This window comes from Lampetra fluviatilis, chromosome 1, assembly GCF_964198595.1.
Source record: "Lampetra fluviatilis chromosome 1, kcLamFluv1.1, whole genome shotgun sequence".
Taxonomy (NCBI): Eukaryota; Metazoa; Chordata; class Hyperoartia; order Petromyzontiformes; family Petromyzontidae; genus Lampetra; species Lampetra fluviatilis.
This window is the reverse complement of record NC_136275.1, coordinates 6,808,264-6,820,525: the sequence shown is the minus strand read 5'-3', so window position 1 is coordinate 6,820,525 and position 12,262 is coordinate 6,808,264. Positions and strand designations below refer to the sequence as shown.

The window sequence follows — 12,262 nt, the reverse complement described above, 5'->3', positions numbered from 1 at the left end:
CATCTGTGGACATTCCACCTGGTACACAGATGCTTATACCCTTGCGGTATCGGAAGCCCCTGCCTGATCGGCTAGGAGCAGTAGGGGTCTTGTTGTCACCGTCCGCCACGATAACAACCGGGTTGGCGTTAGTGGGGGCACAGACCATCGTCCGGCCGGATCAATTACCGTTTTTACAGGTGCTTAATGCGGGGGGAGAAAACGTCCGTGTCCCGGCCGGTACGGTTGTGGCACATGCCACTACGGCGTTTGCGACCCATGATTGTCCACATAGCCGGGGAGTTGTTGCTGGGGTTTCCGAGCCAAGGAGTTCGGATGATCGTTGGGTTGCTCAATTATGTGACGAAAATTCTTCCCTGTCCATGGAGCAACGTGGTGCGCTGCGTAAATTGTTGTTGACATATTCCGATGTGTTCAGCTCCGATGATTTGGATTTGGGCCGCACTTCCTTGCTTTACCATCACATTGAGACGGGCGATGCTGCCCCTATTCGATTAAATTCGCATCGGATGAGTCCTGCGGAGCGAGAACACGTACGGGGGGCAGTGGAAGACATGTTGGCTGCGGACATTATATCGCCATCTAACAGCCCATGGGGCGCTCCAGTCGTCTTGGTTAAGAAGAAGGATGGCAAATTGCGATTTTGTGTTGATTTCCGCAAATTGAATAAGATATCGGTGGCAGATGCGTACCCCCTGCCGCGTATGGATGACTCCCTCGACGCATTGTCGGGGGCTAAGTTCTTTTCCACACTGGACCTCTCTTCGGGATTTTGGCAGCTTCCCCTTGACGAGTCCTCACGGGAGAAAACCGCTTTCCGTACGCCGCAGGGGTTATTTCAATTCAACTGTCTCCCGATGGGATTGAATGCGGCCCCTGCTACATTTCAAAGATTGATGGAGCTCGTTTTGACGGGGTTGCAGTGGGAGACATGTCTTATATATTTGGACGATATCATTGTCTTCAGCCGCACATTCGATGAACATTTGACGCGGCTGGAGACAGTGTTCACGAGGATGCGTTCTGCCAAATTGAAATTCAAACCAAAGAAATGTCACCTACTGCAACGGTCCGTCCGCTATTTGGGGCACATTGTGAGCGCTGAGGGAGTGTCCACGGATCCGGAAAAGACGGCGTGCGTCCGGGATTGGCCGACTCCGGCCACCGTGGGGGATGTTCGGCGGTTTTTGGGATTTGCCTCGTATTACCGAAGATTCGTGCCGGGTTTTGCGACGATTGCGAGGCCTTTGCATCTCCTTACGGGTAAAGGACGGAAGTTTGGTTGGGGACAGCCGGAGGAGGCGGCCTTTCGGAGTCTGCGTGATCTATTGGCCACGGCCCCAACATTGGATTATCCCGATTTCGATCACCCATTCATTCTTGATACGGACGCGAGTGACACAGGTATTGGGGCGGTGTTATCACAGTCTAAAGGGGGTGTAGAGCGTGTCGTGGCGTATGGTAGCCGAGTCTTGTCTCCTGCGGAAACCCGCTACTGTGTCACTCGCAGAGAACTATTGGCGGTTGTTTTTTTCCTACGGCAATTTCGACCATACCTCTACGGTCGTTCTTTTATTGTGCGTACGGATCATGCGGCCTTGCAATATGCCCTTAAAATTGACCAGCCATCCGGACAGTTGGCACGTTGGTTGGACACGCTACAGGAATTTTCCTTCCAAATTCAACATCGGAAGGGTGTGCGCCATGCGAACGCTGACGCACTTTCCAGATTACCGCGGCGCGCCCCTTGTAAATGTGAGTCGGGGACGCATAGGTGTTCGCCGATTCCAAACCCCCCTCAGCCGCTCACGTTGGCCGTCGAGAAGTCGGACACTCCGATGGAACCGGGACCGGCTGACGGGGTTTTGAATCTGCCGCGGTCTGTCTGGATCCGGGAACAGATGATGGATGAGTCATTGGTGTCCTTGCGGAAGCGGTCTGCTAAGGACAATGGGAGTCCGAGTACGGCTGTGGGGCCGCAAACCGCTCTCCGAGATGGTCTGCTTATGTGGCGGGAGGGGTTCCAGGAACGTTGGCGCCTGGTGGTACCAACGTCCTTGCGGTTCGAGTTGATTAGAACCCTCCATTGTGACACTCTCTTACATTTAGGGGTGCAGAAGACCTTGTTGACGTTGCAACGTCATTATTTTTGGCACGGCATGGCGACAGATGTCGTAGGGCACGTGCGCGCGTGCCCTGCGTGTGCACAACGTAAGCCGCCGAAACATCCTTACGTGCCGCCTCTCCAGTCGATTCAGGTGTCTCGAGTCAATGAATTGGTGGCACTGGACATATTGGGACCTTTTCCACCATCGGCGAGGGGTAATAAATATTTGCTGGTAGGGGTTGAGTACCTCTCCCGTTGGCCGATGGCCTGGCCGTTGCCTGATCAGTCGGCCGCGGCCATTACCGACGCCTTTTTGTTTGGGTATATTATGGATAAGGGGGCGCCTGAGAGACTCCTCACGGACCAGGGCAGGAATTTCTCTTCTAAATTATTGGCGGAAGTGTGCGCGGGCCTTGGGACTAAGAAAGTACGGACATCCCCATACCATCCGCAGACGGATGGTATGGTTGAACGGCTGAACAGGACATTGTCTGCCATGCTTTGCCATACCGTGAGTGAACAACAATCAGATTGGGATCTGCACATCCCCGGGGTGCTTTCGGCGTACAGGATGACGCCTCATGCGGCTACGGGATATTCGCCGTTTTACCTTATGTATGGTCGGGAAAACGTGCCGCCGGTGGATGTGCAATTGGGAACTGGGGTGAAGGGACCTCGGAAACCACTTCCTGAATACATTCAGGACACGGTTCGCCGAGTCACGGAGGCGCGGGAGAATGCCCGCGTGGCTACGGCCAAAGCCCAGGCCCGGAACGAGCGATATGCGCGACGGTCTGAGGGGGAGTGCCCTTGGAAGGTTGGGGACCTAGCCTGGCTTCATTGTCCACAGGTACGTCCGGGGACCTCGCCGAAATTGCACAAACCCTGGCATGGTCCCGTACGCCTCATTGCGGTTCCCAACCCACAGACAGCACGCGTCCAGATTGGGTCTCGTCGCTGGGTTGTGCATACGTCGCGCTTGAAACCATATGTTGCTCCCTTACATGATGCGTCATCCCCCAATGTTGCCTTGCCGGGGTCTGTTGCTGCTGACTCTCCCCTGCCTGCGTCCATTGATTTTGCTAGAGCGCCTGTCGTACCTGTTCCAGACAGGCCGGCCGTGACATTGCGGGGGACGAGGGGCCCTGCTCGGAGGACGCCTGCCAGGTCTGCGGGACCTTCGAGCCCTGCAGCCCTTCCGACCCAGCTGCGGGCACGGTCACAGGACAAGCCCAAGACTAACTCTTTAGAGACACGGGACGGCGGTGGACTTCCAGCTGCGACAGGGGGATTACCCCCTGTCGTTCCTCGACTTTCATCGCGTTCCCGTTCTGCGAGTGGGCCGCCGACCGTCCGGGACGGGCCGGCGACCCGCACACGTTCCAAATCGCTTACGTTTCGTTGAGTGTTGTTGTCTTGTTATTTTCTTCTTACAGTTGTATTTATTGCATGCTTTTGTACGATCGTTGATGTTGATTGCGTTGTTGTTGTTCTTGCTGTTACATTATATGCTTAGTGTCCTTTAGGGGGGGAAGCTCGGTTCGCCGCATTACGATTTGCTATTGGTCAGCCGAGGTCGGCTGGGATTTTTCTACGGGGGAGGGTGGTGTAATGCGGGCGTAAGCGACCTTCCGGAGGTGACGTCACGGGGGGTGGAGTCATGTGACGTGGGGGTAAGGTTCGGGGCTTTAAGCGGGTAAACCGGAAGGGGAAGGCAGTCGGGGTGTGAGCGGAAAAGAGTGAGGCCACGCGGGCAAGTGTGGAGAAGGGGGGGCGCCGACGGCGATCGGGAGCCAACCCCGAAGATAAGAGCAAGCTGCGGAGTGGTGTGCAGCTGGGGAGGAGACAGCCAGGAGGGCTGCGAGTTAGAGGCAGCGGTGTGGCTGCCAGGAGGAGCTGCGGAGAGAGAGAGAGAGAGGGGGCTGCTTGATAGAGGCAGCGGTGTGGCTGCCAGGAGGAGCTGCGGAGGGAGAGAGAGAGAGCAAGAAGCTGTGAGAGCTGCGGAGGGAGAAGAGCAGCAGAGAGTACAGCCAAGGGGGGCTGTGTGAGAGAAACAGCAGCGGAGCTGCTGTTGGGGATCGGGCCGACATTGGAGTCAGCACCGTGGAGAAGCTACAGAGTAAAGACAGCCGTGTGGGTGTACAGCACGAACCGAATAATAAAGGACACTGAGCCAGACATCGTGGTCCAGTCGTTTATTACACATATATAACCTTTGTCTGCAGCAGTTCTCTAACCCTTGGCTGCAGTAGCTCTCTTGCTATATTTCTTCCTGCCTCAGCAGTCTGCCTGCTGTATTTTTTTACCTGAAGACGATTGCTTGTATTGCGATAGAAATGTGATTTTATTTTATTTTATTATTTTTCTATCTACGTGACTTTACCGAAAGACCCAAAGAGTATAAACATCTACAGGCTTATCAGGTTGGTCAGGCCTTTGAGCAGCGCAGAGCTTGGCTCCGCACCTCTGAGTTTTTTACTTGTTTGCAAAATACGGCGCGTTATAAATGTCATTATTATAGATTTTTGGGTAAGGCCACATAATGACACAGCCAAACAGATTACATTGTCACGTCTTCAAGCGATCGACTTCTTATTGTTTCAACTCACCGGTTAGTTGAATAACAATTCTCAGAACCAAATTTAGCATTTAGGAAGTTTCATTTGAAACATCAACTACCACCAGCACAGGGTACAGTCAGTTATAATAAACATCCAGGAAGTCAGAATATTGTTAAGTTATAGTTGGATCTGTTTCAATTTCACAAGGTGAAGCAAGCACCAGGTAGTTTCCATTTCCAATGGTGGTTCTCCACGAGTTGTTGGAATGCCACGTTACTTTGCCAGGAACTCTCTATCGATGGACACTAGAAATGTTTAACTCCCCACAAATCATCACTTATTTACTAACGATTGATGGTATGTATGTTGAGCTTCTTTCGCACCGTACATAGCCAACCGTGCTAATTGGAGGTGCGATGACATCATGCCATGTTGATGGTGGTAGTTATTGGCTATCCTTCACTCTGGTCATTGCAAGTTGGTGAAGGCTGGGCACATAGAAGTTGGTACAGTACAACGATGGATTTTACTGGTAGGAACGAAGTGGACCAGCCTACAACAGATTATATCGTCCGTCCGTCCGTCCATGTAGCAACATCGCCCCCTACTGCAAACACTTGGCATGACCCTACAAAAACCTTTAGACTCAGTGACGCTTTCCTGGCTAAACAAGTGTAACATTCCCTTATAATTCCCTCAGATAGCTTTTAATTAAAACATTTAAATTAATGAGGCTTTCCTGGCTAAACAAGTGTAACATTCCCTTCTAATTCCCTGAGATAGCTTTTAATTAAAACTTTTAAATTAAAATTTAACTCACAGCGCCCTAAAGCCTACAGCTAGGCCTAAAGCCTCGAACTAGGCCTCAAACTCTCCCTTCGTATCGTACCCCCGCGTGTGTGAAAGGGAGTTAATGTTTAACAATGTTACATTCCCTGATGTTATTAAATAGAAATATTTACATTTAAAGCTTTTACATAAATAATTAAAACATTTAAATTAGAAATTAACTCACAGCGGCCTAACGCCTACAGCTAGGCCTAAAGCCTAGAACTAGGCCTCACACTCTCCCTTCGTATCGTCCGATTCGGTGTAGCAACATCGCCCCCTACTGCAAACACTTGGCAGGACCCTACAAAAACCTTTAGACTCAGTGGGGCTTTCCTGGCTAAACAAGTGTAATAATACATTATGTTTATATTCGTTGGTTATTCGTTCCTACCAGCCCACCCCGCAGGGTCCTGTTGTTACACTGCCCTCTACTGATATATCCCCACAGCAGCCTGCAACCCCTGGTCTATTCATGGTGATTGCCCATCCAAGCACTACCCAGGCTCGACCGTGCTTAGCGTCTGGGATCTGACGAGATGGTCCGCTAGACATTGTCCTTCTTTATCCTTCTGTCTTTATTTAAATGATAATGTGTTTCTTTGTGGATATTGAGTGTATGGGTAGCATTTTAGCTATGAAGCCTTACAAACTCATGTTTTATTTTGTATGAATACAGGAGTAGATTCTCCACATGAAATGTTATCACCTTTCAACCCTGACACCACTCCCAAATCCCAGCCCACTAATTCTAGATTTGAAGCTTTCGTGACTGCAAGGAATCATCTTCTTAGGTTTTTTCGGTAAAGTCACGTAGAAAGTAAAATAAAATAAAAACAAAAATCACGACGTTTCGGAGGCAACACAAGTCTCCGTCATCAGGTGGGACCGTCACAGTCAGATTAGCTGTATCAAGTGAGGCAATGATTCAAGATGTAATCCCTTAAAAGCGAGTTGAGGGGGGAGGGAGAGGGAGGGGGAAGCTCATCAGACTATGGTAGCCAATGAAAGGAACGTATCGGGAGGGAGGGGGGCGAGGCCAAAAGGGTGGGCGATGGACGTGGAAGCGCTTGTGCGCAAGCGGCCAATTACTGCACACGCCAACGTGTGCAGTAATTGGAAAGATGTTATCAACCACGCAAAAAAGACTTAATCACAATTTTTTTGGACCATCTTATCTGACAGGCACTATTTTTACTGTACTTTACCGAGTGTTAACATCCCCAGTTATTTTAACAGTACTCTCTTCATTGTTCAGCCAGCATTGGTATAAACATGGGCATTTTCGTTCTTTTGTCTATCATGTGTATCAGACCCCCCCTCCCCCTCTCTCTCCATTGTGTTGGCGTGTGCAGTAATTGGCCGCTTGCGCACAAGCGCTTCCACGTCCGTCGCCCACCCTTTTGGCCTCGCCCCCCCCCCGCCCCCCCCTCCCTCCCGATACGTTCCATTCATTGGCTACCATAGTCTGATGAGCTCCCCCTAAGTTTGTACCCATCATCATTTTCGTTCTTTTGTCTATCATGTGTATTAGACCTCCCCTCCTCCTCTCTGCCCATTGTGTTGGCGGGTGCAGTGGCTGGCCGCTTGCGCACAATCGCTCCATTGTGTTGGCGTGTGCAGTAATTGGCCGCTTGCGCACAAGCGCTTCCACGTCCATCGCCCACCCTTTTGGCCTCGCCCCCCCTCCCTCCCGATACGTTCCTTTCATTGGCTACCATAGTCTGATGAGCTCCCCCCTCCCTCTCCCTCCCCCCTCAACTCGCTTTTAAGGGATTACATCTTGAATCATTGCCTCACTTGATACAGCTAATCTGGCTGTGACGGTCCCACCTGATGACGGAGACTTGTGTTGCCTCCGAAACGTCGTGATTTTTGTTTTTATTTTATTTTACTTTCTACGTGACTTTACCGAAAAAACCAAGAAGATGATCCCAGCCCACTGCAAAGAAGGCTAGATTTAAGCAAGCCCAAGATCCTATTACCTTTATCCTTCCCTTGCCTGTTAAATTCGTCTCAAGATTATTTTAGGTGGGTAGTGCTTGGGATGTTAAAACCTTTTCTTTGTAAGTATTTTTACGTGAGAGAAGACATTGTCAAAAGCCCACAGAAAGGTTGGCAACACACTTGGCAGATTGTCATCTTTTTAGAAACTTTTACATTTTTACGAGAAGTGTATCATGCACATGATGATCCACCGACTCTGTCTTGTTGTAAAGCACGGCGTTACAGACGTGCACGACACCCAGCATGGAAAAATGCTATTTTCCAGCTTCAATTGCCACTCTGTTTGCGCGCGGTTGAAATACGGCTGCTATTATCAATTTATGTTATGTCCCTTATGTCTCAAGCTATTAATTTGGTTCAAACATTTTAAACTAAGTGCATAGTGCACTTACACACTTAAACTAGTATATGCACTTTCTAAAACCGTGAAAAAAAATGTATGAGATAGAGTTTCCAGAATTCTGAATTTAGTCGATACCACATGCAGACGTCCTTGGTTTTGTCAATGCTGGTGCTTTTGTAATCTTTATTTTGAAGGGAATTACTTTATATTTTGTCCTGGTCTTTCACAACCAATACTATGACAGAGGAGATTGCTATCCGAGCCTTTGTACGATTTCTTTGCAAACCACAATGAATTTGGCAAACGTGACCATTTTCTTAAATCATCAACTTGCAGTACTGTGTAGTTTAGCTATTAACATATATACTGAGAGGCTCGTAAAATATTGTACAAGGGGTGAAAGAGCACTGCCCGAAATTTAATAGCTATCATCAACCTGAATGGACGAATGAATAATAGAACAGCTAATTTACCCTTATGGTAAATAAAATGAAACTTTTAAAGGTAGTTGCACAAATCCCACTCTTAAAAGGGTTTGAAATGTCAAGCATTGTTTAAAATTGTAAAATTTAAAATGTCATCCTTTCCACCGTCACCATCATCGTGAGCTATGGTCTTTCCCACTGTTGGATGAAGGCCTCTCTACATTGCTGCCCTCGCTCATTGGCTTTGCTTTGACACAATCCATCTCACCCCTGCACGTGAGGCAATCTCATTGCTCAAATCTCCACGGTGGTCATCCTCTTAGGCGTGTTCCCTCTTTTGTCTTCGATTCAGTCGCCAATACCATCCATTGGCTACAATGCCCTTAGCGATGTGTTTTGCCCAAGCCCACACACTCACGGTCATTATAATGTATCTTACTTCAATATTTTCTCTGATTCATTGGCGGATAACACAAATGTCTTGAAACTCCCTTCCCATGGGCATTGAGGAGCCATACCCTGCCTTGCCTGGAAAAATGCGGTATGGCAAAATGGGGACTCCACCTTTTCTATATGTATGGGATTGAGTGTTACCCCCTTGCACGTGTGGATTTTCTTGGTTTCTTCCCACATGTAAACACTCGGCCGATGACACCTTTATACAAAGAGGACAACAGAGCTTGGAGGGAGAATTTTGTGCCAGTTCATTACTGGGGCTACATTTCCCACTTGTCTGTAGTTTGTCACACCACTGAATTAGTCTGTCTATTTGCGAATGAGTAAATACCGTGCGTGTTTCAAGTTAAAATTATTACTTTTCCTGCCCAATGGATGGACTGACTGACACCAAAGAAGATGAGTAGATTTACAATGCTGGCTCAGCATCGCTTATTGAGAAGGGCACCTGCTAAAATGTACTCACAACAATGTGCCAAATGTTTTGCATACTGAAGACAAAGTATACTTCATTGATAAATGATTTCATATTTTTTCGTATTATATAATTGAGTAATTTCAGGAAATATTCAAAATTAAAATATCCAACAGAATAAAAAAGAAACCCATCACAGGTTATATGCACTGTGGCTTGATGCAAGTGTTGACCCTATGCCAGGAGTGGTTAATTGAAGCAAATGAAAGCTGAATGTAAACCACTGATTTCATATTGGCTCAGCCACGCCTGATAAAGACCTTAACATTAACACCCACCCAGGGGAACGCTGTCGACTAAAACTGCCTGTGACATGCCGATTTAACCAGAATTTACATAGCCGCTGGATCTTTCCAGTTGATATATTGAAAGTCCTGCATTCTGCACATTTGTTTATTTGTAAGAGATAAATTAACATTTCGATTTAAAGCTTTCGTGACTACAGGGTTCTTTCTTGGTTCTTTCGGTAAAGTCACGTAGAAGGGAAATAATAAAATAATAAAATTTTTACATAATAAAATACAATTCTCACGACGTTTCGGCCACAACGCAAGCAGCCGTCCTCAGGTGAAGAACAGGTCTGTCGGAAAGACAGCGCCATTCAGACGCTGTCTTTCCGAAAGAACCAAGAAGATAAATTAACATGTAATAGGCTCCTCGGTGGCTCAGGGAGCACACGCGGTGCTGGTAGTTCACTGAGAAAACGCCACTGGAATCCTGAATTTGAATTAAAGCATCCACCACACCCAGGGGTTGACAAGGTTAATCTCATGTTTGAGATGTTGGTCTCAGCTAGGTTGCCCATAACTGCGCAAACACATGTCCATGTACAGTCCTTTATCAATCCACTGCTGGATGAGGGCCTCTGAAAATGGAACGGGTTGTGGGGGTCATTTCACTATACTTCTCCATGCCGGTCAGTGCCGGTTGATGAAGGCAGGGATTATAGATGTAGGAACGCAGAAGTACAGTATAGCAATGAATTTTGAAACACTTTCCTTTGCTGCTCACTCAATACAGGTATCCCTCAATTTATGAAAGGGATGCATGCGTTCTTTAAAAAACATGCATAAAATGAAATGTCGTACATCGGAATGGCTTTTCCCATTAATTAGATTTTAACAAATTGGGATTTGTTTCGGACAGTCATTCCAACTCTGCTCAATAAAACCAAATAGTCATAATAATAATAATAAAGAACATAAATATGAGAACTATTGACTTATAATTTATTTAAAACAAAAATACTTAACATTTTCATGGAACTCACCAAAAGATTTGCATGTTGGAACGCCTGGAAAGGTGACGTGGAGGCGTTACTGTTGGACTGTAGGGATACCGTGACTGTCGTGGATGGATGATGCAGCCTCCCGGAGAGCTCTTGTTTTATCTCATGACGCGTGCTGAGTGAAATTTCGGGAATGCGGAAATTCGACTTCGTCAATAGAAATGTGTCCCTACTTTGTCAATTGCGCTAATGGGAATTTTTGTTGGTAAATTAAAGGACACCTGTGATCCCCGCAGCCTATAACATTATGTTATGCATGGTGGTCAATCCATCCCAGTGCAGTTTAGGCTACACACGCTGCTTAGCTTTCGAGGTCTGATGAGATCGGGCGCATTCTGGCTGATATGTTCATCGGCGAGGCTCACAACATTCTTTTAATGAAAATTGAGCTTCTATTTAAATTTGCCCTAACCAAGCTCTGAGAGCTGTCCTGAGACCTACCTTTCCACAACATAAGGGTGTGCCATCTTTTGATGGATGGCAAGGCCCTATTGAAACGACCCGAGGAGTAATTGTGTGGCATCCTCTTCGAAGGCTGCTCAATGTATAGTTGTCACTTCAGAGACACTAGTAGGAGGCACACACGTTTATATTACACTTCCACTGTACAGGGGATAACTACACACGGGTCAGGACAGCCGGCACACTGCCTGACCCCCAACGCCGAGGAGGTGAGATGGGGACGAAGACTTGCGTAGATGATGGGTTCCATTCCAAACGACAGCCCTGACCCAGCGTCGGGGCCTCCCTTTTATCCTCCCCAGCGTAGCCTGGCGCCGCCCTCTGCCACACCCCCTTCTGGAACCTACCAGAAGGTTCTGGACTCTGCCCCACGTGTTCCCTCTGTCACATTTACTCCACATCTCTCACCCTGGCCTATCACGTGCCTTGCTGGCAGACAGGCTGCTGTGTCCTCAGATCCCCCCTCTCTGCCAGCAACCGGCACTACCCACTCTAGTGGCACATTTCACCTGCCCTGCTGGTAGACCGGGCTACTACACCCACATTCCCGCTCTCTACCAGTAACCAGCGCTACGCGCCCTAGTGACCCATTTTATGTCACTACATATGAATGATGGTGAACTTCTTTCGCACCACACATAGCCAACTTTGCTAATCAGATGTGCGTTTGTTGTCATGATGTAACCCTATGCAGGATGTTAGAATTGTGAAAACAAATGTTTCTTCCTGCGACATGACATTACTGTGTGAGTAAAACAGGTATATAAATGCTGATATTAAAATAAAACACTGCTTGTATAAGGCATTATATTTAAATTGTGTTTCATTAATAGCATATTTATATGAAACCAATTGTGGTATGAGTAGTACAATAATTGTATGATTATTGACATGTATTGGATATCTATATGGTGATAATATATATACAACACCATATACAACTCCATATCTGGGCTGTTAAAGTAAGTGCTACTGTATGGCGTTAATAGATTGTGTCCTATGGAGTAATTGGCCTCCGACATAGGAATGTGGAATTTTCAATCCTGACTGGACCATCAACGCAGATGATCACCGATCCACAATTGCTGGACTATTGATATGCATTGATGTGGAATATGCGTGACTGTGTGCTGCTGCTGCCTAGGGACTACTATGTGAGCATGGTGCACTGGGCCACAGGGACTCGCATCGCTGTCAACTGGGTGAACCGTGCACAGAATTTCTCCATCCTAACCGTGTGCGACGCTGCCACAGGAGCCTGCATCGAGGTTGGTTACAGGCAGTCATCCATCTCTGACTCAGGGGGTTTC

At 47.7% G+C, this 12,262-nt stretch overlaps 1 protein-coding gene across 4 annotated transcripts in view; it reads left to right on the top strand.

Moving 5' to 3' along the window:
* The window catches only part of LOC144931170 (inactive dipeptidyl peptidase 10-like), a 675,556-nt gene that overhangs the window by 601,520 nt on the left and 61,774 nt on the right, over positions 1-12,262 (top strand). For all 4 annotated transcript variants that reach the window (XM_078855035.1, XM_078855037.1, XM_078855038.1 and 1 more), the window contains exon 11: positions 12,097-12,220. In XM_078855035.1, coding sequence (XP_078711161.1) covers positions 12,097-12,220 — 124 coding nt within the window. The remainder of the gene's footprint in view (positions 1-12,096; positions 12,221-12,262) is intronic.